General features: G+C 40.8%; 1 protein-coding gene across 1 annotated transcript in view; it reads left to right on the plus strand.

The window, feature by feature from the left end:
* Window positions 1-1,040: 1,040 nt before the first annotated feature.
* The window catches only part of mrps5 (mitochondrial ribosomal protein S5), a 37,988-nt gene continuing 11,450 nt past the window's right edge, over window positions 1,041-27,578 (plus strand). The window contains exons 1-5 of the mRNA XM_036548657.1: window positions 1,041-1,102; window positions 4,851-4,991; window positions 9,061-9,186; window positions 11,759-11,992; window positions 17,963-17,997. Of these exons, the coding sequence (XP_036404550.1) occupies window positions 1,054-1,102; window positions 4,851-4,991; window positions 9,061-9,186; window positions 11,759-11,992; window positions 17,963-17,997 (585 nt within the window). The 5' untranslated portion in view covers window positions 1,041-1,053. The remainder of the gene's footprint in view (window positions 1,103-4,850; window positions 4,992-9,060; window positions 9,187-11,758; window positions 11,993-17,962; window positions 17,998-27,578) is intronic.

The following is a 27,578-nucleotide window of genomic DNA, read 5'->3' on the forward strand; positions in this document are numbered from 1 at the left end:
GTAGAAGAGTGGGGAGGAGACGGATCATCATTTCACTGTAATTTGAGTGTATAACAGAATGCATTTCATTCATTCATTCATTCAGTGTTGGTATAGTTTCCCTCATAATCACCAGTGTGCTGCATTAGGTTTATGTGTGACACTGTGTCACTGAATGACTTAAAATGCGCCATATTAAAGAATAAAGAATATTAAAGAATAAAAAAAAATCTTGTTTTGACTCAATTGTTTTTTGTTTTTTTTTTTACGTGGTACTAAGGGAGCTAATATAATTATAAGAAGCAAGCAATGTTTTAGTTCAGTTACGTGAGAAGCTTAATTATACAGACTTTTCAATACAAACCCTTCATTTACTGCATATTATTTCCTTTTCAAATTTGGTCGAGGTAAAGTTAATCCTTTATGAATTATTTAAACTGATCATCGAATTTAAAATAACTGTTTAAAATTCAGAATTCAGAATAAGAATTTTCTCACAAGGCAAGATCGAGTTTTTGTTGTTTCTGTTTGTTTGTTAACTGTATGATCTACAGCAGAAATAAGGACACGTCCTCAAATGCGAAAGACTGTACGGGGATGCGTAGTCTAATTCGCATATCTGTGCAGACACTGCGCAACATGCTCAGCAGGATGTCCAAGCAGACGAATATTACTTTATACAGTGATGTATAAAATCACTAGAACACCCAGACCAGGGTCGGTAACTCTGTGCATACGCAAATCTAAATTAAGTTGTGATGCGATGAAAAATACCGAAGTGCTCAAGGGTCGATTCCTGAGAATCTTCATCAGTGTCCTGAACCCTAACGTACCTCAAATGGAGCCTTTAGGTACATACTGTACATAGCTACATAAGCTACGTAATGTAATAGTATTAGAAATTTTTAGAGTAATTTATATTCAATCTATCAAATATCGCAGGTATAATGTACCAATAAATGCATTTTGGAAATACTGAGTTTCTTCATGAATGTCGACGTTTACATTTATTTTAGTTCAGGCATATCTTGGTGCACTTAATTTAACACTGGGGACCTTCGGTGCGTGTTCAAGATGGCGGCGTCCTTATGGATGTCTTCTGTCCTCCGGATAACCACAAGAGGTGAATTTATTGAACTTAAACATAAAGTTGAGGTCCAGTTAATAATAGAGCTTAGTGAGTCAAATGTTGGTAATAAAGGAAAAAAAAACACACGTAGTTAAAACACGTAGCTAAATCTTAGCTAAAACGGTGATTAAACCCCTGCATGGTGTAGCGATCAAGTTAACTTGCTGGCTAATCTAGCTAGCTCACGACATGTCATTTCTTTGTCGCTTGGCTTGTTTAGCTAACCAATTTAAACCTTAGTTGGCTGAGTAGCTACGTATCTGTCTTCTGTTTCAGTTGCCAGCTTTTGTGCTAGTTGTATGACATGCACGTACTAGACATGGATGTGTGATTTTCTGTGTAACGTGATTCTAGGGTTGAACAACGTGGTTCCACATGCAATTTAAAATGAAATGGCTAACTAGTTAATCGATTATTAATGCTGAAGGAGGCAAGACAGTGGTACGTCGTCTCCGTGTTACTGACAGCGAAATTTGTAGTAAGACAAATTGCAGGCTTAAGAAGAATGAGTAGAAGAAAATCAGCATCGGACATAGGTAGCTGCACAGGTGGCAGCACATCACGGCCAATTCTATACTGCACAATACAGCCAGAAATAGCGTGAGAGGCACTTACTTCTGAAGGTCACGGTGTGTTCAAAGCAGTGGTTGTGACCTTGTTTTGTTTTAGGATTTGATACTGTGCCAATTCACACTTTTATCTGGTCTGTCCATTATATGAGCCTATTTACATAGATGGCTGCTATAAAAATAAGTGAATTTGAGGAGTATGATGCCCTGCAACTCATTCCGAACTAGAGGTGCCAATGAGAAGTGAAGTCTAGGTCCGTGTTTGAAAGCAACACAGGGGCTGTTTTAGTTTTGGTAATGTATTTTGGGTTTTGGTGGGTCTTAACCACATGGTTGTCTTGACCTGTTGTTGTGGTTATCATAAAACACAACCTAATTGTCATGTTCAACAACCCATAAACATCTTGTCAAAATGTTTTGGCACATGTTGGTAGTTGCCAGTATTTTAAGTGGTCACACTGTGCAAAATCTGCACAGCAAATCATCTGGATGGCTCTTCATGCTCACTGATTTGGATGGCCCATATACTATAAAATCTGTGAATCTATGTTGATTCCCTAAAATACAGGCAGTGTTCCTCAAAACAGGTTCTGAGGAACTGCTGTGCACTCTGGTTTTCATTTCATCGGAGCAATCCATTCAGCTTGAATAATAATTAAATACTCACCTGACCTCACATCACTTGCTCCTGCTGCGAGTCCTTTGTGAAGGAAATGGGTTGTTCGGAATGACTGTTCTTACAGAAAGGTACAAGGAGAGAGATTTCAGTAAGATGTCTCTTTTTATATGCCACTTAATCAAACATTTGATATTTAATAATAATAATAATAATAATAATCATTTATTTTATTGATCCCCAGTGGGAAATTTGTCCTCTGCATTTGACCTATCCTACACACACAGTGAGCAGTGAGCACACACACACCAGGAGCCCACCAGGGGCACACACAAGCCAGCAGTGAGCGCACACACACACACACACACACACACACACCAGGAGCCCACCAGGGGCACACAAACACACACACACACACACACACACACACACACACCAGGAGCTAGGAGCAATGGGCAGTCGCAGTGCAGCGCCTGGGGACCAACTCCAGTTCTTTTGCCAGTGCCTTGGTGAAGGGCACTGACAGGAGTATTAACCCTAAACGTGCATGTCTTTTTGATGGTGGGAGGAAACCGGAGCGCCCGGCGGAAACCCACGCAAAAACGAGGAGAACATGCAAACTCCTAAGAGAAAATAGCGCAATCAGAAAACAATAACTGTAAATAATTTAACAATAGTTTATTGAACAAACACCTTTCTGTTTGTATTAGTGTAGCAAACACACCTCTAATGGCGTTCCTTTTACAAAGAATTTGCTGCAGATTAAGCACAGGAGTCAAGTAAAGGGCAGTAATAAATGAACAACTCGAGTAAGTCAAATCAATCGAGCTCAGCTGGATCAAAAAGCCAACACACAGTAGGATCCCATTATCATTTTGGGAGATAGGTGGCCAGGCACAATGTTTTGCCTGTTGCTAGTTGTTGCCTTCAGTGCACGTCCATGCCTTCATCGTTTAGCACCCATTTTGCCACAGCTGAGCTCCGGCCTTATCCAGCCCTCGTGGGTGCAGGAAGATGTCAGTTATTTGTTGTGTTTCCAATGTCTGGCAGTATATAAAGTGTATTAGCCAATTGCACAGGGTTTATGAGTGTCTGTCATTTTTCTTCATAGACAAAATGATAATACACAAACAAATTCAGGCAAGAAAGTATCTTCTATTTCATGTCATCTCTGTGCTTTGACTAAAAACAAGCACAGATTAATAACTCAAGATTAGGTATTCCTTCAAACTGAGATGGGTGGGAAAATGTCAATATAAATATGCTGATAGAATTTAGTGCTGATACAATTCATAGTAATGATAATCTTACTGATAATGTGAGTAGGATGTGACTGATAATGTTTAATTTATATGTAAAACAATGGGTGTACAGAGTAGATAGAATTTATAAACAGGTAGATTTTTATTACTGCCACCTGTTTTCATTCAGCTTCTCAAAGGCAGCACAGCCTCATTAATATTTCATCTGAATGCTAATCTGTAGTGTTGACTGCAAAAAAAGAGCCTTTTGTGATTTTGATTTCCATTCTGGCTTAAGGCAAGCTTCCAGATTTCTTATTATGAACACTCATAATGTGTTCCCACCATATATGACGGTTGGATTGGACCTGGCAGTTCTCAGAGACTGCCAAGAAACCATCAAGTAGTTTTGCTCTGGGCTCTTCGTATTATGAAGAAAGAAAAAAAGAGTAAAGCCTTACCTTCTTTTCTGTAGATAGCTGCACTGCAATATAATCATTTTAAAATGTAATGCTTGTATTTTATATTTATTTTATTATATTCTGTCACTTTAAATGCTTGTTAAAACCTTTTTTTTTAAAAAAAAGACTTCTTTTTCTTTTGTAATGGTCATGCTGCATTCAGCTTGCCGGCTCATAAGCAGTATCATTCAAAAAGGAAACAGTGAAACGTAAGGTTTGGTGCATTTTAAAGCTCAGTATCTCCACTGAATTGTAGCATAAGGTGCCTCCTGATTTCTTTTTCCTGGTTGCTCAATGTGTCTAATTGAGCACATTTCATCATTAATGAATGAGTCAGTCAACATTTAAAGTTTGGTCCCCCTCCAAATGCTGTGTTACAAAACTGCCAGGCTGAACCTAACTAAGAATAAAGCGCTTCAGACGAGTTATGTAACATCCCAGTATGGCACTAAGGCTGACAGCAGTAGCAGCAGCGGCAGTAAACCACACTGTAAATAAATAATTAAGCACTGTTTCCTCTGTGCTGTTTACACCTACATCACACTGGCGCTGTTTGTGACAGGAGCAGAACCTCAGAAAATACAGAGTGCTTAAAAATCAACTTAAGCCTCAGACTTATTTAACAGTGTAATAATATATTTTTTAAAATATATATTTTTTAATTTTATAATTGTTTTTTTTTTCTGTGTATGTCTTGTGTAAAGGCCTAATTTCCAAAGGGGAAAAAAAATATCCCCAAAATATCTAGGGCCTTTTAAAGTGCAGCTTGCGTCTGGCCCTTAGGTTGCTCCAGCCTCGCATTTTGTGCATAGATTTTGTGCTATAGCGATCTCCCACCTGTTGTCCGTGTTTCAGGCGCAGCCTCAGCCCTGGCTCTGGGGAGCGGGCACCAGTTGTCTCACCTCACCAGGCCTGTGGTGGCCTGCCGGGCACTTGCCCCAGCCGCGACCGCCCTTTCCATTCAACAGTCACGGCACAGCAGCTTCTTCAACAAGCGTGAGTACCACCAGCTCAAGAGCAAGTACCTTCATACAGACCCTCAGATTATACTGACAAGTGATACGATACTATACCCTATACTGATAGTGACAAAGATATGAGCACTTGTGTTGTACTCGTGGGTTGCAAAATGCTGGTGCAGATCAGCTTAAGGGACAGTTCTAGACAGCTTATATTGCTCATTTGTTTATCATATAAAAGCAGTAATGGAAACATATGGTAGTACTTAGTAATGAGGTAATTAGCTGGCTGTCAGATGTTAAAATATTAACTACCTATGTAAAGTCATGTTTTTTTCATGTTTTTCAAAAAATTAGACATTTGAAATTGACTAATTGAACATTGAAATTACTAATTAATGACTTGATCAGTTGAGTTGATTTTAGATTCAACACCTTGACATTATAAGATGTGAATATTGGCTAGCTAGGCCACGGTCTCTTTTCAGTCATGAGCAGAAAAAGAATGCTGTATCCTTTATGTCCAAGCAACAGAACTGTTCTGTTTTATGCGTAAGCTGTAGCTGTAGCTGTGACTGAGTCTACAGTAGTTAAGGATTACGATAACATGTTATGTATTTGGTTCCGTCAGTAGCTGTGCCCCCTTACATTGCTGTTGTACATTCACATATAAATTATTAAAACATATAACCAAAATGTTTCGCTTTCCTTGCATTGATTACACATTTTGCGCTGGTTGACACAAAGGCTGGGCAGCAGCATAACATAGTGGTTAGCAGCAGGACTCGTAACCGAAAGGTTGCCAGTTTGATTCCCCGCTGGGGCACTGCTGTTGTACCCTTGGGCAAGGTGTTAAACCCAGAACTGTCTCAGTAAATATCCACCTGTATAAATGGGTAAAATGTAAAAAAATGTCACCTATGTAAGTCGCTCTGGATAAGAACTTCTGCTGAATGCCAATAATGTAATGTAATGGACGGTGCTGTATTTTGTGCCACTTCATTTTGAGATGTAACATCAGTTATCGCTTGCATATATTTGATAAATACGTTTCTGAAATAACAGCAAATATGTATTGATTTGTGTTAATAGTTCAAATTTTAGAAATAAATATATACATTTATAGGTCTGTGCATTCTTGCATCATATTTACCATACACTTTACATAAAAATATTCAAGTGTTTTGTAGTTTATGCATTGAAAACGAGGGAAAAAGGAAACGAATAAATACCATTTTTCATATCCGGCCTTTTAAATAGGCCTTGAATCTTAAGCCCTTCTGCTGGGACTGTGATGTATGGAGAATATACAAGCTCCGTCTTGAACCAATCTGCAGATGTAGTTTTCTGGCATGAACACACAGCAGTAGGTGTGGGTCTGCTTTCGATTTTCTGCAACATTAATTCTGCACTGACAGAAACCGCATAATGAAATTACCGATGTGTAACCCACTGCGTTCCCTCAGTGAATAAAACAATAAGGCCAGGGTTCACAAGCTGTTTTTGTTACTAAGCATTTGGTGAAAGGTGGAAGAAGCTAAAAGCAGAGCCACATAACCTAGGCCTCGGGGCCCACGATGGCTTTCCTGCAGCAGTTTTTCTCCATCAGTTCACAGCTTTTCAGAGTGACAGATATGTTTCACTGCTTTTTACCTTGTTTTTTCCCTGGACACAAATGTGTGAAATTCCATAATGTGATTTCGGTTGGCTAATTTTACTCAGTGCGCATTAGGTACTTTGAAACCTACCGTCCTCTTTTAACTATAACATTCTATCATGGTGTATTATGTCATAATGTGCTTGTTTGGTTTTAAATGTGCACGTAGAAATGCTACCTTGCAATTCTGATGTGTGTGGAAAAAGAAGAATCGCACATCTTTACGTGTGTGCGTGTGTGTTATTTTTATGGATAGCCACATTTTAAGGGTGTATTCATATTTGCTTTAAAAAAATTGCTTATGTTATCATTGGTGGTGGTGATGAGGCTTTTATACGCGTGGTAACTGACATTTTGTGTCATTAATATATATTTAATACATACTTCAATGCAATTCCTGCCTGTTCAAGAACAATGAACAGGAAACAGAAATAATGAGTCTGCTAATAATATGATCCCCAAGTGGTTACACAGGGCATAATACAGCCACTAAATAAAACAGACAAGAACAGAACATGAGGGATAAGGTCACTTTTGCTTAGTGCTGGGACTAAAGCTACAGCAGGAAGCATTGCTTAGACTAACAACTTCCTTGATATCATGTCTTACAGAGCTGATTCCCTCCTGACCACTTAAAACAGTCTGTTTTCCTCTCAACAAGAAAGCAGCATTTCATGACTGAAAAGACACATATAGCTATTTTCTGGGTCAAACACGCATTCATTTTCCAAACAGTTGTCATTATTATGTAACAGGAAAATGAAATTAATTATCTGGAAATTATAGGTTATCTGCAATCACTTGTGAGTTTGAAAAGGAGCCCTGGGGAAAGTGGATATAGCTAGAGGCGAGTAGACCTCAAATCAACAACCTTGATTTATGAATAACTGGGCCATAACACCAAATAGTTCAGTTGCTACTTACTATTAATTAGCACTGTGTTGAGCTGCTAATTACTTGTCCATGAAGAAGCAATCAGCATCATGTTTGATTTCTGCATTTGTGCTTCCTACTGCTGTCATTTTCTGATGTTCACATCCACATTTGAATAGATTGCTTCATATTTCAAGAGAACAGGTGACTTGGTTCACAGGTGTTAACATCCCTTTTGTTAATTCAGGTATGAGAATGTGATGTAACACAATTTGCTTTGCCAAAAAAGGAGAAAAATGTTATGAGAACCATCATTTTTTTATTGATGTCATTTTTAATGTGTTTGTTTTTTTATCTAGTAGCATACAGAGCTGCTTAAGCTGTGCAAATTCAGTGTGCTGTCTTCCTGTCACCAAACCATGGAGTTCTGATTACAGTGGCCTCTGTGTGATGTTATCCCTTAGGACAGTTGATTGACCAAATTACCACATTCCAATTTCAACCATATCTTGCTATCTTATTGTCCAGGGCCTCAATTAACTACATAAATTACCATGTTATGTTATGTGATGTGATTCCTGCTTTTCTGTGTGCAAAATGATTTGGCTTTTACCCTGCCTGTCCCTCAAAACAGCAGCACTCTGGCAAAGCATATGAATTTATGGAGTTAACTAAAGTGGCCCTTGTTAGCATGCTTACCTCCTCTACCTGTAACAATTGTCTTGATAATGCACATCATCCCTTAGTAGCTGACCTAGTTAAAACACCCATCTTGAATCAAAGGACCCTTCTGTATGGTTGTGTTCATAGATTCCTCATACTACACATAGGTGGTAACACTAAAATCTAATAATTTCTTTGATCCTTGATGTCATCCAGATCCATCCATAAATTTGATCCAGTTATCCTGGCACTAAATGGTGATCAAAGCACTGGATAACTGGCCTGTGTTACAGAGTGAATTACAGCATAGTAGTCTGTGTAAGATGGTGTTCAGAGATCAATATTGATAGCCAGTTGTTTCCATCCATCTTTTAAATACAATCACCACCATGCATTCATAAACACACGTCACCTAATTGAGTATGGCTAATACACCTCGACTACCAGTGCAGTGCGTAGCCAGTGTATAACTTTGAAATTGAAATGACTTGATATTGAGTGGTGACCACAGTTCAAAGTGGCGGAGGTGTGCATACTACAGCACCACTGTAGTTAGTTCAGAGATTTTAGTTCCTTTCCTGCAAAAACACGTGAACTTTGTGTGATAATGAGGATGCCAATACCATAACCTTCCGAGAACTGCACATGTATCATAGCTTAAATATTCAAATGTAGTCTGTCAGAAAAGATGGCATTGTCAAATTCAGACAGCAGTGAGCTCTTGCCACAGTTTAGATTTGTGCCCACAGAAGGAGCCTCAGTTTTCTGTCCAATCGTTGTTCGTTGTTAACTGCACACTTGCATGGGTGAGCGCTGGATGGCCGCATCATTAAGGTGACCGCCTCATTCGGGCAAGATGCGAATGCGGGAATGAGAGGGGGCCACGCCTGATTCCGCGTTTTTATCAATGCAGTGACCGCTGATGAGCTGTGGAGGGGAGTTTTGGCCGAAACCGGAGCCGGGGCACGGAGGGGCAGGGGGAAAAGAACCAAAAGGAAACTGAAAAAAGACCTTAACAGAGGGCAGAACATCGGAGAAGGTACGTCCCTCCCTTCCTCTCTAACCTCCATTTTTCCCAGAATGAGCATGAGCATTCATATCCCTGCAAGGACAGGGGCCGAGCACATAAGTGGCCTGTAGGAGCTTGTAGCTTGTTGACCTCAGCATATCTATCCACATCGCCATAGCACATAATTTGCTTTATTCCACTTATTTGATTTTTTTTTTTATTTCACTTTATATTTAGGAGCACCGCCCACTTGTACACTTTTATTGGTCAGCTGTTATATTTATTCAGAAATTTATCTGTACTCTGTATTTTAAAAAGAAAGTCAGGAGGTAGTTGCAGCAAGTATTGTTTAAATGCAGTGCAGTTACATATTGTTACATAAATGTAGTAGTTACATTCAAGGTTACAGCAGGGCTGTGGGTGAGAAGTAGTATTTCAGTTGGGGTCATGCAGATTCTGTAAGCCATATAGTTACATAAACTGCACACTTTTATTTCTGTCAGTTTACTTTTTGCAAAGGTGTCAGTCATATTAGTAATTGAAAATTGCACACTAGCCTAAAAGCAATTATACAAACAAACTACCTATTTGATACAAAATAGATCTCTGTATAATGAGCATGGATTCTCTCAAGATGCAAAGTGCCATCACCAGCCCACTGGTCCTCATGTTTAACAGAAATATGTCTGCATTGAGTTACAGAAAGTTGCACGTTTCCAAAGTATTATTTCAAGAGGTTACTTGAGGTCTCGCTTTGTTACATAAGCTCATACATTACAATCGCTCATTTCCTGCATGTATTTTTAATGAATGAGTGACTTACTGCTCACTTTGGAAAAATTAGCCCTTTTTGGGAAGCATTTAATATTAAAACAGAGCAATGCATTAGAATTGGCACAAGGCCTTGAGAACAATGGGGATCGCTTCCCGGCATTTGAGAGATTATTACATTCATTCATAATGCAGAGATCACTTTTAATTATTAACCGCTCATCTGTATTACAGCAATGTGAAATAAGGTGTTTAGTGGAAGAGATGTCCAACTGACACATTTGCTGGAAGTATTGAAAATCCATTGAACCTTAAAGAAGTGCCAAAACTGCGCTTGCTAATCGATGCCAGCTCTCTGTGGAAGGAGCAGGAGGATGTGGCTTTTGAAATGCGGTGTCTGCTGCCGAATGAAGACAGAGCTCATTAGTGGTGTTTATGTGAGTGTTTATCTTTGTTTACGCTGGGAAGATGCTGGGTTTCCTGCTCTCCTCTTTAGCTCTGATAGTGAACAGGAGCCGCGGTAACCCCACTGGTATCAGTGCCACCCCGTTGAGGCCACTGCTTGGCACAGAGGTGCCTCATCTCTCCGTCGTGCTCAAGCTCTCTGTGCCCCTCTAAGCTGCAGATCTGGTCTCAAAACCTGTCGCACTGCTGATGGTGACCTCAATATTTTGCTTAGGACAGGGGTCTCCAACATGTTGGTCGTGAGCTACCTGTTTTTGAGTAGAGTAAAGGCTTAACGTGGCTCAATGTTCCAGATTAGCGTCCAATGATCACCAAATTTCTCTCGGACATGTCTTGTCATAAAGACTTCCACCTGTCAAAAAACCAAAACCAAAATCCTATGAGTATGGACGTTATCTTACATTAAGCATTTTCTTCCCTATTGACATCCATTATAAGGAAAAGGCTTAACGTGGCTTAATGTTCCAAAATAGCGTCCAGTGATCACCAAATTTGTCTGACATCTCACGTCATAAACACGTAGTAATGTTTTCTATGACTTTGATGTAAATTTAAGATTGACACATTGAAATTTGAAACATATGGATACAGAACATAGCCTATATTTGACATGCTATTGATGTGAATTTAAGATGTTTTTGATCCAAAATGTGAGCTTTGGATATTGACATTTGATACATGTACAAAAAGTAGCTTAATTTAGCTGGTTAATGTGAGTGTTTTGATATGTTATGTGAATAAGTGTGAGTAACATAAGACATGAGTAGCTCTCGGCCACTTTCATTTCTCAGATGCTCTCAGATGAAAAAAGGTTGGAGACCCCTGGTTTAGGAGTACCATTATATGGTAAGATTATTTGAGGAGTTACTGAATAGCATAAATTATCTTACACAAAAACAACACAAAGTTAAAAATACTGAAAAATATGTGTTTCAGTCCTATGGAAAAGCAGTAGTATGGTGTTTAAAAAAAATAGCAGACAGCAGTGATAGTCAAATGGTTTTGGAACTAGACTTGCAATCTGACCCAGCTGCGAAACCCAGTTGTACCACTGAGCAACTAATCATTTCAATAAACTGCCAGCTCTATAAACGGATGTTTTGTAAAATGTAGGCAATCTAAGCAGCCCTGGATAAGGGCTTTTGCTAAACAAATAAAAATGATAGAAATCCTGTTATGTACCTTATGCTCATGAGTGTCTTCAGCTCGGTCGGTAAAACATAATGAACCGTTAAAGATTAGAAACAACACAGTTATGCCTCTGACACATTCTAAACAAGCAAACAACCTAAACCTCAATTTGAGGTCCTTCCATGGGGACCGTGGTGAGAAAGCGAGTGGCTGACCCCGCCCCCCCTTTTCGCAGGGCGGGGCGGCTTCCTGTGGCCCGGTCTGAACGCCCCGGTGGTCCGGAGCGGCGCGGTGCAGCGCATCGGAAAGCGGGACCAGGCACAGCAGGAGGAGCTGCAGGCGGAGAGGATCCGGCAGCGGGACGAGTGGGACCGCAGGAAGAAGATGAGGCTGAAGAAGGAGCGAGGCTGGACGGGCAACTCCTGGGGGGGCATCAGCCTGGGCCCCCCTGACCCGGGTCCCAATGGAGGTGAGACCAGAGTCTGGTGGCCGGAGGGGGGTTGAGGGATTGATATACGTTATATATGTGCATGTATATTACATACGCGCGCACACACTCACTCACTCACTCACACACATAATGTTGAGTCATAATGTAAAGCTAAATGATCCCCCATTTAGCTTTACATTATGACTCCCCCCCCCCCATTGCTTCAGGCTGTGGTGGAGGCTTCTTTTTTACATTATTTTTTATTTACATCTTGTGTGCAGCCATCCATGGCAGATCTGAAAAAGAAGATAAATGTCACTGTCAGTACAAACAGCCACTGATTTATCTGCGGCTGACAGATTAATTTTTGCAAAGAGCAAGGCTGCTTTCACACTTGCTCTGTATTTACATGCCCAAACAGTAGCTATCACATATATATGTCAAATTATGATTATATGAAGATTAAACACCTTGAATTAATTTATTTGTCTGTACTCTTAAACATATTGCTGACAATATGTTTTTGTGAGCGCTTTATTCAGATGCAGAAGATATACTTGTAAGAAAAAAAGAGCCACTGTGTGTCACAGAAAAATTGCTTGTGTGTTTTTTTTTTTCCATTAAGACATGATGTAGTAAGACGAAGGTGATGTCAGAGCAAGTACAAATGCACAAAACCATGGGAGAATTATCCACTCAATAAACAGAACAAGTAAGAAAGATCAGGAGACAGAGCAAACAGTATAATGTAATATACAACATATTTTTTATCTATTAAGAGTATCACTTTGAGTGGTTTACATTATCAGTAATCATTACATTACATTACATTTCTTTGTTGGCATTTAGTAGACACTCTTATCCAGAGCGACTTACATAGGTTACAGTTGTATATGTTATGCAGCTGGATATTTACTGAGGCAAGTCTGGGTTAAGTACCAAGGGTACAGCAGCAGTGCCCCATCAGGGGAATCAAACCGGCAACCTTGTGGTTACAAGCCCTGTTCCTTACCATTGTGCTCCCTCTGCACCAATAAAATGAAGTGTTAATCCAATTATTTCATATTTATGAATTTCAGTACACAGCCATATACACAGGAGGATGGATAACGTGTTTTTATCACCATTATTACAAGCTCCCCTGTACTTCTAGAGATTTCAAAGGAATCTCTTTAACTTCAACCTCCAGTGATAAAATCTCCCAAGGACATAAGAAAAGTTTTTCTGGATAAGTGTGAAAAAAATAGCTTGTGGCATTTTCATTCGTTTCTTGGTCCAGTGATAAGGAAGGGACACAGCTTCTACTTGTATGTTACTTTTCTCCTCAAACTGGCTCAGCTCGTATGGTGCAGTAAAAGCCATGATATCCTTCGGTCACATGACAGCCTGGTCCAGGCGTTGTAATGCCTTGTGGGCGTTCTGTTCTTGTTAAAAATTGCTGCTGCCCACCCCCCCCCGCCCCCCCAATCAGTGCTGTCGTAAATTGCTGTGCTTTTTAAATTGTTTCTTGTTGCCGCCTTTACCCTGACACTCATTGCGCCGTTTGAAGTTGTTGAAGTTTGCCATTTGAAGGTGTATCGTATTAGTTGCCCTATAGGCTGTAATCGTACGAATCTGATAGTACTGTGTCCTCAAACAGACCTTGCTCTCAGCTGAGAACTGTCTCATTGTGGAACTGTACACGTCCTGTCCCCGTACTGTCGCTATACTTGCTGTATGCACTTTTGTACGTCGCTTTGGATAAAAGCATCTGCTAAATAAATAAATGTAAATGTAAGAACAAAGTCTAGGGCGAACTAGGGCCCGGGTGTGAGGGGCAAATGTGTTTCCCCCTTAGGTTTGTATCATTTTGTATCCCTGATTTGCTTCTCGCCCGTCTCGTTTAGCTTTTGCTCCGCCCCACGTCACCCTGTTTTGTTCTCAGCGGAGCACTTCTTCCTTCAGCGCCCTGTTTTCCGTGTAGCGATTCGTCACTCGAGGCGTTTCCGCCCGCTAAGATTTCATATACAAACGTTTCCGTGCAATAAAGGATTATGATCAAAGCCTTGAAACAAATGTTATTTGTAGAATTGCCAGTTGATTCCCCCCCCCCCCCCCCCCCCCCCCCCCCGATGCCTGCAGGTCTGAGTCAGCGTCTCCCTTTTCATTTTGCATTCATCAAACAAGCTTTGACGGAGGCGAAATGAAGTTTCTGAGCACATAGAGGACACCGGCAGATTTTTCATGCTTATTCCAGTAAACGTTATACCTGTTTCTAAATGAGGCCCGGTGTAAATATAAGCCAGAGCTTGGGTTTTCATTCAGTTCTGGAGTAGATGTGATTGACATGCTTTTAAAGTTGCTCTCTGAAGTGCTGTTTAAAATGATTCAAAGCTTTACCTGTGCCAAAAAGTGTAGCGTTGTGAATTTTTTGTGGTTGGAGCTATAAAACAGTCAGCAATCTCGTATACTCAAAATGGTAATCGTCACCTGAGATGGAAATTTTCACTTCATCTGAGCCTATTTGACGTAGGCAGTATAAAGTGAGCATCAAGAAAACATAACATCAGTTACACCCGGAACAAATTTTAAGAAATTCATAGAATTACTCAAGAATATTGCAAGATTTATTTTGTTGCACATGTACTGATACATTGAGTGTAAATGGGTAACTCCATTATGCAGGTCGTCATTACTCATGGAGAGAGTTAATCAACAGAAAGGCCATTGATAATATTGTTGTGATCATGTAAGTTGTGATCATATAAGTTGTGCTCTTGTGTTTTAAAGCTTTGCACCGGGTTTCAGATTCTGTGTTTTAGTTTTCTGTCTCACTCCACTGAACCTGTGCATTTGCCCATTCACTAGTCCCTCAGCCCAAGGTGTCACATGTTGCCCCAGTTCATTCGACACATGTTAAAGGGGGCTCATGTCAGGTGAGCAGGACAGCCACAGCAGTAACTTTGGCAGTCTCATTTAGGAAGAAGGCTGTTACCGTGCAGGTATCATGAAGATGTTTGTTGTGGAGCCAAAATGTTGTCAAAATGGATAAAGTTGAGTCCACAGGAAGGACATGCTTCCTACATGCTGATGGCACATTGATGTTGTCCTTTTGAGAAGCAGCACATTTGGTTACTTTCTGTGATTTTTATTTGTAATCTTCACCAGGCTTGACATTCAGTATTTACGCTGAAGACCTGGTGATCTCTGTTATTTATTCTTATTTAGTCCCTATGTCATTTGACCACAATGTCACCAGCAACATTTCATAAATAGCCTATATGTGCGCACTTTGTTTAAAAAAAAAAAAACATACCTTTTCAAAAAACGTTTCCTTTTCTGCTCGATGTTCCAGAGGTCTCATTGGCTTTTAGTTCTGTGTCCCTCGGAGCCTCCTAAAAGCCAAGTTCTTATAGTTCGATACCTCTGCATTTCAAAGAGTAAATGTGACCTGGAGGTAGCAGAGGCTGCCAGAGACACAGTGAGCTGATAAACCTAAACACACATGTCCCACTGTTTGCTTGACAGCCTGCTCCCTCTGGACAAACGCCAGCACACTCTGTGTTTCATTCCTGTTGACAGGGGGGTTTTGTTATGGAATTGGAAGTCAGGACAGCGTGGCTCCCCTAATCAAACACGTTTCTTTTTCGCTTCAAAAACAGTTCGGTCTAAGCTGAGAGACCAGTGTCAGCCCCCTCGGCTGTATATTACTGTCTGAACGGAAATCTAAACAAGCCAGTTTGACCACGGTGCCACTTTAATTAAAGGCCATCTTAGGGAGAGCAGATTTGATACGACAGTGCTTGATGTTAGCAGACACTAATAAGAAGAAAAAAAAAAACTTGAAGGACACTGCGTTTGATTAGGGTGATTCTCATAATTAGCGCTCCGATCCCTTGTGTAATTAGTTTCTGAAGAACTTTAAATGAGATATCCATTTCTTTGCAGCAGAAAATCATATAATACCCAAAACAATAAACAGTTCATTTATTTGTTAGTTATGAATGGATTTATATCTAACATTGAATAATCCCAAAATAAATATTGGCCCATTGCAGCATGAATAAAAGCTCTCTCTCTCTCTCACTCTGCCACACTCTCCATCTTTCATTGACTCCCTTCTTTCTGCCACTCTCACACACACACAAACACACACTCCAGCAAACAGACACACACTCACCTCACACATCTCCCCAGGACCATGCGTTGTCCCTTGTGTTTATGTCCCCTTGAGCTTTGTGCATTAGCGTCAGGAGGCACTACTAACCACAAAGTGAAACCTGCTGATCATGTTTCACCAGTTAGCCGGTGAGTCAGACCCTAGTGATACAATTCTGTATCCATTTCAGAATCACTGCAAGGTCGGGAGGACATTGAAAAAAATGTTGAATGTAATGACACTTTGGGCTTGTTTCCTCTGTCTGCCTATACCTGTATGAGGTGGTACTTCTGTTTTCTAGCTCTTCAAGCGAAATATTGAAAGAGAGGTTAATTCAGCAACTTTCTGGAAACTTCTCTCTAACCCAGCGCGCATGATGAGGTCCCGTTAAAGACCGAGCGTATCTTCGATCTTAGAAATGCTCCCAGGACAGCGCAGTTTAATTTTAATTTACACCCACCAAACCAAACCCATTTATTTTTATTTTTAGTGGGCACTCCACCGAATGTGGCGCCTTTTGGGATATTAGATTCTTGCAGTTAGTCAGTCCAGCCCCTAAACGTCCTGCCGAGGTGCCTGCTGTGATGGATAGCGGGACAGCTGTGGACGGGAACCTAAATCACAGCACAAATTAAAGAACAGTTCTCCACTCCCAGCGGTTGTTTCCGAGCCTCGGAGACAGGAACCCACTGTAAATCACAGCACAAATCAAAGAATGCCTCCTGACTTTCCATAGCCGTTCTCCGCCTCTAGGTCACGGTATTGCCGCAGTGTCTATAAATTGAGGAAGCGTCCTGTCTTTTTCAATCTCGTTAAATGAGATACGGCGCTGTAAACGTAAATATTGAGGTGGCTGCTGTGAGTTTGCTTTTGTGGTAACCTTGAGGGCCGCTTGCCTCTAGTGGCAGATCGGAGTTACAGGGTGGACTGGCCAAGACAGTTTCTTGATTTTCTAGCTCTAGAATTTGGTGGACAGCAAAAGTTGTGTGGAGCGTATTCTACAGAAGGCCGTATTTGACCAGCATGCACTATGTAAGTGTTTATTCAGCTGATGGCTTTGGGTTTAAACATTTTTCACTTGTGTTTTCTGTGTCAGCATAATTATTTTGTCTTGTTAAACAAATGTGGTGACCTGGATAGAGGATTCCTGGTTCTTTTTTTTTCTTACGTACAAGGATAAAGGAAGCCTTCCCGTCGAATCCCAGTAAATCATCAGTATCCTTAGCTAGGTATGATATGCCTTCGTAATCCATTTGGCTTGCTTAGAGCTGTAGACATGTGGCACTAATGTTCCCAATCTAATTAAACTCATTTAATCTTCATCAGGCAGCTTATTTCACATGGGCTGAAAGTAATTTCATCTCATTCATGCCCCAGAGTTTAGATTGCTTGAAAACCAAGGTGTGTCACTCTGTCTTTTGTGCTCAGTGTTTGAAATATTGATCTAACAGATCCATCTTCTGCATTAGGAAGATGCATTGCTTCCTCCAAAAGTATATTTTTCCTTTATAGCCTGCCACTTGAAACAGTCTTGGAATGTTTTGTTCAGGCTGTTAGCATTAAAAGGTTAAGCTAATCTATTTCCAGCTTGCTTCGGTTTGCGTTTTCAAATTTGCAAATAAAAACTTTTTAAAAAATTCAAACAAGAAGTGGTTTACACCCAGAGCTTTGTGGTAACTCATGCCTTAGCTATGCTGTGACTTAGAGATATCTCTGTAAAGGCAGGTTTAATTCTACAAGAAAGAAGAGTCCATAAAAATGTCACAAAATTTATATATATTGTGTGTGAACGATGTACAAAAAATACATAGAAGCCTATTAAATATCTGTTCATGATCGATCCTTACCATGCCTTTTTTTCCCTTTTTCAGAAACCTATGAAGATTTTGATTCTCGTGTGATTGAGGTAGGATCCATACACCTTTCCAGATTCCTTCCCATTTCACTGAACGCTTCAGGTAGAGTTCAGATGAGACCACGCCACCCCTCTCCAGGTTTTGGACTGTGGCGCTTTAAACATCAGCTGAACATTTTCTCAAGGCTGCAGGTTTCCCTTGGTACATGTTGTCACGCGAGGCCATGTTTTCATCAGCCCAGGGCTGTCTGCCCCTCCCCCCAACCCCCCCCCCCCAAACCTTAGTGGTGGCGGCTCTGTTTAGAAGCAATACGATCAAAAGATACAGAGCTGCCAATAAGCTAATCTTTTCAGGGGCTGGCTGAGGTCAGCATGGGCGCACTGCAGAGGCTGGTCCTCAGAGTGTGGTCCTCTAGAACTCATTTTGGCTTTAGGCGTAGACACAGTGAACCCCAGAATTTCATGAGCAGGGGCCATTTGTACTTATTATGATTTTTTTTTTTTCCTTGGCACTCTTTGATTTGGTGTCAGTTGATAATTGTTTATTTTTACAAAGTGGTAAACGTTTGAAATTGGAACTGGGAAATCTTGCACACAAGCCTCATTGCTTCTCATGTTATGTCCTTTGGTTCTGAATGCATGTCACCTTGTATTTACTCAATAATGAAACCTGATAACAAATCTGAAACAGCTCGTGTTCTGTGTTCTCCTTGGGTGTCGCCACTGAATAATCAGGCTCTTAAAATTCAAAGTGGGAGTGCAGAACAGCACTACTCTAAGACCAATATCTGCCAAAATAGTTAGCAGGTAGTTGTCATTTGACGCTGTGTTTGCGGTTGAAGGGTACAGTTGTGCATACCACACTGCTGAATTACAGCTTTATGATAGTCCCCAGCAGCTGTTTGGCTAGCTAATGTTTACCGTTTTCCTTTTGTATAATTCAGTTTACATGGTTTAAGAGAATTGAGGTTAGAATTAGGTTATTCCCAACAACCATTATTTTTGGAGATGGTGATCTATATTCCACATGCCCTGACAAATGCAAATCTCCAATTCCGACAAAAGCATTAAGCGTGGTAAATTAAATCTACACGTGGAATATTAGGCTTCTTATCTCAAATACATGAAGCCTTTATGTTTTATTCGGTTACCTTTGCGTTCGTTTTTGTCACAGTGTCTCCATGTGGGAGCTGGGAATCAAACAGCTGACAGTTTTAGTACATAGAAGAGTGATCTGCGTCTACATTGAAACTTTGCTGTAGGCATAAAAATAGTGTCTGTCTTTTTTTTCTCTCTCTCTCTCAACTTTGAATAGCACAGAAAAGTTAGGCCTACTTTTTCATGCCTTATGCAACATATTTTATTCATTTCAGGGACAACCGAACTCATGTAAATTCCAAAAAAGGAAGACTTACCTAAATGTGTCATTCATAGTAAAGGACTGCCTGAAAAGTGGGAGAACTGAATGAGGCGTTTCAGAGAAAGCCATGGGACAGCCTAAGTGCAGTGAAGCTGCTAGTGATGCTTACATATTTGGAGATGCGGCAAGGTCTGGCGTTGCTGGTAAACCCCTATCACCGTGCAGCTCCGAATGGCGGCACAGGGTCCACGCTTGCACACATACAGCCAGCATTGCACAGATTTGCATGACATTGAGCACATTCGGGTTCAGGGATGTTTTTTATGGTCTTTGATTCTCCTGAACTTGGGTGCATTCGTTTAGGTCAGGCGTAGAGCACGTCCCTGTATGTTTGCTGCTTTTACCATGCCACCCACTTTCTGGCAGTGGAAGAGCACCCCCAACAAACACACGCACACACACACGCGCACGCACACGCACACGCACGCACACACACACGCACACACACAGACACGCGCATGCACGCACACATGCACACACATACGCACACATACATGCGCACGCACACACACACACACACACACACACATACACGCGCACGCACACACATGCACACACACGCCCCATGCCCACGCCCATACCCACATCTCACACATCCCAGAAGAGGCAGTCTTGTCAGACAGATTTCAAGGTCATGCAAAGATGCCAATTATCATGTGGTAGCATCTCTGATGGAGAGGAGCAAATGAGGGCCGAGCACAAGTGCGGGGAGGGGTAGCTCTGCCTCAGTCCCAGCTTGGCCTCTTGACCTGCCTTGCCAGGGGTCGAGTCCCCATTTGTCCCATGTATCTATGCTCAGAGCCAGAGGCTTTCAGCAGTGCACAACAGTCCCCGTCAACTAGCGCCTGAGCAAGGAGTCAGTGATAAATTGGAGCCCTTTTATCTACGGGAGCAGAAGACAGCCAGAGCTGGAGCACCAGCAGAAGCAAATGCAGGGGTGTAATCATGCGGGAAGAACAAACTGAGGCGGGGATCTCTCTTAAAAGCGGGCGGGCGGCAGTGTAGCATAGTGGTTAAGGAGCAGGACTCGTAACCGAAAGGTTGCCGGTTCGATCCCCGCTGGGACACTGCGGCTGTACCCTTGGGCAAGGTACTTAACCCACAGTTGCCTCAGTAAATATCCAGCTGTGTAAATGGATAACATTGTAAAGAACTGTAACCTATGTAAGTCGCTTTGGATAAAAGCGTCTGCTAAATGAATAAATGTAAATGTAAAAGGCTTTGACTTTGAGGAGGCTTCAGGTACAAGACGCATGTTAGATGCATATCCATTTTAGGTTTACAAACCAGAAACGTTTCTTGTGCTGCCTTTCAAGCTCGGTGCAGAGACCAGTCGCTGCAAGGCCGGCGCGTCTTTGAACGGCACATGCAAGTGTGTAATTGCGGAGCCATTTGGTGAAGATGGCATATAATCCATTGAACACAGATTAACAACCGAACCATGGTGGTCTGTTACTGGCCCACAGTCCCAATTCTGCATAATTTTCCCGGAAAAAAAAATGTACTGTGTGATTACACATACAGCGTGATTACTTCCTAATTTCCACATTTATGAGGGGAGAAAAAGGAAATTGCTATTGGCTGAAAAACCTTTCCATGTTCATCTGACAGTGTACTTCCTGCACAAAGCCCTCCATAGCATAGGAGTCTGTATTTCTGGCTTTCTTTTTGTAGGCCAGGCAGTAAAGAGCTGGACCATAGCGGTACAATTGGGGGTGCTGATGTAGCAGAGGCTGAGGTTTTGTAGTTAAACAGAAGTGCATTTTCAGTCATTCAAAAATGAGACATCCAAATCATCTTGAAACGTTTTTTACATGCTCTTAAAAAGGTTTATCTCTGTAGAAAGGAAGAAGATTGTGCTCAACTACCATCACTGTATCTGCATTTAGTGAATATATATAGAATTATATCACTTATAGTTTCTTTCTTCATCAGGTTTATTTATTTATACATTGATTGTATATATTTTATGGTATTAACTGTATTTTGTACCTCCTTTCAGATATCGACAATGTCTTTTTTGTGTATGACAGTATCCTGAATATACATAATGAAAATGAAGTGGCGTTACTCCATACTTAAATCAGCAGATGAGTGGCACATTAGCCGGCTCACGAGAAGGTCGAGTCCTACCTTTTTCCGTTTATCTTTAAGATAAGTTGTATTTTTGTTATTGAATGTCACCCTGAAGAGTTTTTGGTAAAATTGTGTGAGATATTTTCTTCACGCTTTCACATTTTAGCTTGGAAAAAAAAAATTGTAAAGAAAAGGCCCTTGTGACTCATCCCAGATTATTCAAGAGGAGGCAGAGCTGTGCAGCCTGCATTTCTGCATCACCCCAACAGGGATGAGCCTTGTGACAGATTGTTTTGGCTATCATAAAGGAGGCTGTTCAGATGAAAAGCGACACACACCTGTCTTTGATACGGTGTAGGCTGTGTCTCAGCAGGACGTCTTATTGGCCTGACAGAACGCCAGGTAAATGGCTGGTGAATGGTGAAGTTGGCTCTGGCACATGCTGACAGAAAGAGTGGAATGCAACACAGCTCAGATCTTGCCCAGTAGTGCCAAGTTGGATTTGATTGGATTAATCTTTGCTGTTCGTCTTAGGGCTTAAATACGGGCTTCCTAGTTTCATAACTGTGGTTAGTCAGATTCCTCAGAATTGGGAGCTTTGCGGACTATTTTTGCTGAAAGCTAATCGCGCAAACAGTGGAAAAAATCATATGTCTGTAATATTTCAAGTTATTAAATATCAGCATGTGCTTTTTTTTCCATTTCAGTACATTTTCTTTTCAGTCTCTACTGTATCAAGCGTATAGTGACCAGAGAGTCTTGTGGTTATGTAAGTCAGTGGACCGGTGGTTAGTGGGTGGCAGGGCTTGGGGGAAAAACACCAAATTGGATCTCTGTCCTTCTTGAAATGGACAACCTTAAGTTTGCTTCAGTGCATTAAGAAATCATTGTGTTGTTTTGAAATTTCCTTTCACCTTTTAAAGCTGCCATACTCATGTCGGCTGGATTGAAAGCCATATTATGAAACGCTGACCTTTAAAGATTATGCAGATTTAAGGAGGAAATGGAAGGAGTTCAAGAAAGAACCAGAGGGTTTGTTAAAATGAGACCAAATAATTTATTTTGAGGTCTTGTAGACAAATTAGTGTAATTGCAGAAAACATATTTAAGCTGCTTCTGCAAAATTAATAAAAAAAAAAATAAACATAAACGAAAAAAAAAAAAAAACAAGCCTCCCATGCCCTGTGTTTGCTCTTTGCTAAATGCGAAATTGAGCGTTAACCATTGCCTTGTCTCACAGCCACGAATATCAGTGTATTCGTTTTGGTTCTCCTTTTCTTTTTTTTTTTCTTCTTGTCAGTGCACATCTTTGTTGCTCCTTCATTTAGAGTCAAGTGGCATAAGCGGGCAGTGTTCCAAGCCTTACGAGAAGGTTTCGTCAGGACTGCGGGTCTGGTCGGAACATCAGTTCGCTGGCTCATTTATCAGAGGCGTTGCCCTCATTTGAAGTCACACCAGCAGCTGCTGGTGCCCCGTTTGAGACACATTGGCCTCAGCTTAAGGGTAACGTGTCTTACGTAATGTATTACAACACCTTAGATATTGTCCGTTGCATTTCTGTTCAAGAAAAGTTACATCATAAGTATATGTGATTTGATTAAATCAAATCTGGATAATTTGTTTTGATCCTCTAGGTGGTAGTTTAAAGGCCTTTCAATCAAAGTTGTGGTAAAGGAAGTCCTTGAGGCCGTTTTTGTTGTCTGCACTATGTAAATCTGTGATTTATTGTCACATTGTTTGCATTGACATAAAGGATGAGCACTCAGCTGATTGGGTGGCATTCTCACAATGCCTGCAATGTGTGTGGGTGTGTGTTCTGTATAAACAAACAAGAGTCCAGTGACAGTGAAGTTTGCATTTCATTTCCTATCTCCCCATAAATCTAGCAGGTTAATTAAATCAACTTCTTTAAGACAACTTGGTCTTCGCACAAAAACACTACGATATGTTGCTTTACGGTGTCATGGTACTAATTAGGGAAAAGAGACTGTTGTGACATGATTAGAAATGACTTGCCTCAAACCATTAATGGCTCCAGAATTTGTGATATTTTAGTGAAATGAGGCGTCAGGCCACAGTACATAACTAAGGCTGTTGCTTGGAAATCAGTCTTCAGTTCATCAGGAATACCTGGCCACTCAAACCTAGTGGTCTTCTCTTCTTGCAGCTCAACTAAATTATACTTCAACTATAAAATGTGCGTTTTGCATTTGGTAATTCAATATACTATATGAGAAACACATTCTGTTGCACTGTTGAGGATGTTCATATAAAGAAGTAAAAAATCGTTGGATGCTTGGACAACATACTGATTTATTGTATATAATACAAGGATTAGGCAACCTGTTGTAACTGAGTGAAACATCGAATTTAAGTGTGCTAGGTCAGTGTTTATGTCAAGATATCATGACCTCCATCTATAAATTTTACATCCAGTTGATTTTACATTTCCTCTACCATAAAACCAAGTGTGTGTAGTCTGTGATGTTGCAGCTACCTCCCTCCTAATTGAAAATAATTTTACAATACTCAAATCCTGACCTATCTTGGGGAGGAGGGTGAATCTGATTTAGGGTCAACATTTAATCCCAGGTTTCGTCCATTCATATTAATTCCCGTTAGCCAGAGATGTCTTCTCCCGTGCGTCTTGGCGTGAAGTGCATTCCTGTGACTTTCACACGTCGAGTCAAGGTCAGAGCTTGTTCACTGGAGATCACACAGGCCACCAATGTGTAGTCCCTCAGATTCCAATAAGTGGCAGGGAAAGAATGATAGTGTCTGCAGCATCCGCCGGGAGAGGGAAGTGGGGGATGGAGCTGTCAGCTATTACAGAGATCTACCCGGTATCAGTGAGTCCAAATGGAGCCACATTCTCCACATTAGCATACAAATTGTAGATTTTTTGCTGCACGAACAGAATGGGAAGTGGGCGCCTGCAGAACTGAGCAGAATTGAAGCTGTATGGACAGCAAATGTTGTAAGGCTCGTATCCTCTTAAGGCAAGCTGTCTCCATCCTTGTAGCCAGGCGGTTGTCATGGGGACAGATATCCTTTATGTGCATTATTATTACATCTATCAGTGTTTCTTATCTCCTGGGAATTATTGAAGGCAAATAAGTGGACCACGGTTCACAGGAGCAACTCTTTCCCTGTCAGATAGATGTAGTTCAGATTCACACTGACATGTGTGTGATAACCCCATCCAAGCTGGGTGCCAGTGGAGTGAATGTATTGAAGCACATTTTTTATTATTTAAATCAATGGAGGTCCTTTCATTTTAAATAATTAGACTTCCCTTGGTTTGAGGTTTTTTTTTTTTTTAGTTTCAAGGAGTATTGATGTAACTGTGGACCACTCTTCAGCTCTGAATGGTAACCATGAATCAATCCAATGGGAGATGTGTATGGTTGCTGTAGTGGTAAAGATGTTGTTAGGTTTCCACTACGCGCATGTGGTATTCATGGCAATACCATGGCTTATTGGACATAGTAAATTACTCTCTGCTGTTGGTTGAATTTACCGTATTGAAGGTTCAACTTTATGTTGTGACCAAATTTTTAGGTTGAAAACAATATGCTTATGCTGTCTGCATTCTGTAAGCCACTGCAACACTGTTTTACCCAGATTTTTGCAGTTTTTGAGTCTGCAATGTACAGAGAATTTGAGCGCAACTGATTCCTATACATTAATCACCATCAGGACCAAATTGGACTGCATATGCACTGCAAAGCAAAAAAAAAAATTGCAGTTTTGAACATATTTTGTGTTGCTTTGGCAGTTTGTTACTTGGGCACAGTCTGATTCTGTGCATTAATGCATTCAGGCCCAGTTGTACTAAGTACATTTGGTTTGTTACCATGGATTCTGTGGTAAAGACAAATTTGCCTTCGACTAACATCTCAGCACAAGCATTTGCAGATGTGGCCAGCTTGAAATATAAGAATTAGAAATGAGTAGAAACTCATTTTATCAGTGTCTGTAGGAAGCCACAAAGAAGACCTTGCATGTCATTCTGCCACATTTGGATGAATGGGTGGTGTCTCAGCTGCACTGCATCGATAGACTTTAATTTCGTGGTTCCGAATGAAAGCTTTGTGCTTACTTGTCCACATATCTGTCATACAGTGTTATTTTTTTGTTATTGGAAATAAGCTGCCTTTTTATTTAATGTACTCCAATGCAATCACGTAGGGCCAGATTCACTGAAGGACTGCATATGCATCCTGTCTGGCAAAGGCCTGGAAACAGGTACGTTGGATTTACTGACCAGTCATAATAGATTTAATAAGCAATTATTAAGTCTAAATGACACGATTCACCTATTAAAGTTCTTGCAGATGCATATGTAGCAGGGATGAATGTTCTTAACTGGGAAGGGTGTTTGCAGATTGAGCCTATTAAGTATTCATATGAATTCACTAAATCTTATGCAAGCCTCTCTGGGTGTCACGTTACCTATCCAGCGAGATGATCATATCACACGTGTTCAGTATGCACCTGTTAGCCTATTGAAGGTGTGAAAATTGTATTCCTTCAGGTTGTCTACCCTCTGTAGTTTCGCCTGCTGCACCACTGACCATTGTACCATCTTCGTTTCTTCAGTTGCTCCTTTGATGTTGCATGGCCACTTTATTTTATACTTTATCTGATTCCCAGTTATTCTTCCATCGTTTTTCGTATTTTGCCATTGTAACACCTGCAGAAAACAGTTGTTTTCACCTGTTCTCTCTCTTGGAATGTGTATTGTGCTCTGGGATGTGTGTGTCAGTAACTGCAACAGTGTGGTATTTCTTTAGAGTGACTGTGTAGTTTCCTGCTTTCCATATCTAGTTTTTTTGTCACGTGGTCATTAGGATCACAATGTGACTATGCAGTAGCTGCATATTTTTTCACTATGCCTATCATATTAATAAATTCAGCCCTTAGTCAGTAAATGTGCCGTTACTGAAATGACAGGTAAATAGCACACTAGTCCCAGTTTGCTTTACTGCTTCAGATATGGATTTTTCGCATTTCAGAGAATGGTTTCCACGGTCTGGAAGATTTTTTTTTTGTACTTTCTGTACTTACTCAAGACTCGGTGTTCCAAGAACAAGGGTTCTGAGCCGTTGTCCTGGAGGGCTGCTGTGAGCCTTTCAGCCCAGTCCGGCTCTAAATCAGCCAGTTCCGCTAATCATAGTCTTATTTAAATCAATACCTATCCCCCTTTCCTAGTTCCGAGTGACAGTTCTTTCAAGAGGGCTGGAAAATCAGATGGATTACAGCCGTTGAAGAACTAGAGTATCCATGCTCAAGAATGGTTCTGCGTGTCTGCAAGGCTCTGTATTTATGTGAAGAAGTAACCCTCCTTACCCAGACCGATCAGAAGAGCTTCACTTTCGTTGTTAGTGCTCACAGCCTGGAATTTAATGAGAGGAAGTATGAACCTGAAAAGAAAGGCCTGAGTGGATACGTCCGCAAGTGAAATGAAATGAGGAAATAAAATAGTGTGAATCCTGTAAGTGGCCCTTGAAGAGATAGGGACCGCGTCCATCTTCCTCCGGTCAGTGCAGGTCTGCGGTACGGTGGGAGGGGCTGAAGAGGCTGTCAAAGTCATGGCTGGAGCATCCAGCACCACACTCAACACGCAAACCCTGTTATACAGCTGTCAAAATGCCTTTCGTTTTCTCTTATCAGATTAGTTTTGTACAGTTTTTTGGATTCCTTATTTAATTTTTTTTTCTCTCTTATGTTACAAATAAATACATGTTTAAATAAATTGTTCAGAATAGCAAACCAGATAATCCAGGAAATATCTGATTAACATTAGCATTTTTAATGAATAGAATGGTGCATGCTTTTAAAATTAACAAGAAAAGACAACACAATTTAACAGCAATCAAGGGTTATTGTTGTTGTTTTTAGCTTTAGTGCAGACAGCAACAAAAATGCCCATCTGGCTTCTGATGTTTTCTGGCAGTTTATGTGAAGGAACCCTTTATAGCTGTTTCTTGTTACGCATGTATTCCTCCATATCCAGTCAACAAATGGCGCAATTTACAGAACTGCAAACCTTCCACTACCTGGTAGTCATTTATAAACTTCCCAGCCCTAGCTGACATCATGTCATTTAAACATGTTTTTTTTTTGGCATTGT

The sequence above is a fragment of the Megalops cyprinoides genome, chromosome 1 (genome assembly GCF_013368585.1).
Source record: "Megalops cyprinoides isolate fMegCyp1 chromosome 1, fMegCyp1.pri, whole genome shotgun sequence".
Lineage (NCBI taxonomy): Eukaryota > Metazoa > Chordata > Actinopteri > Elopiformes > Megalopidae > Megalops > Megalops cyprinoides.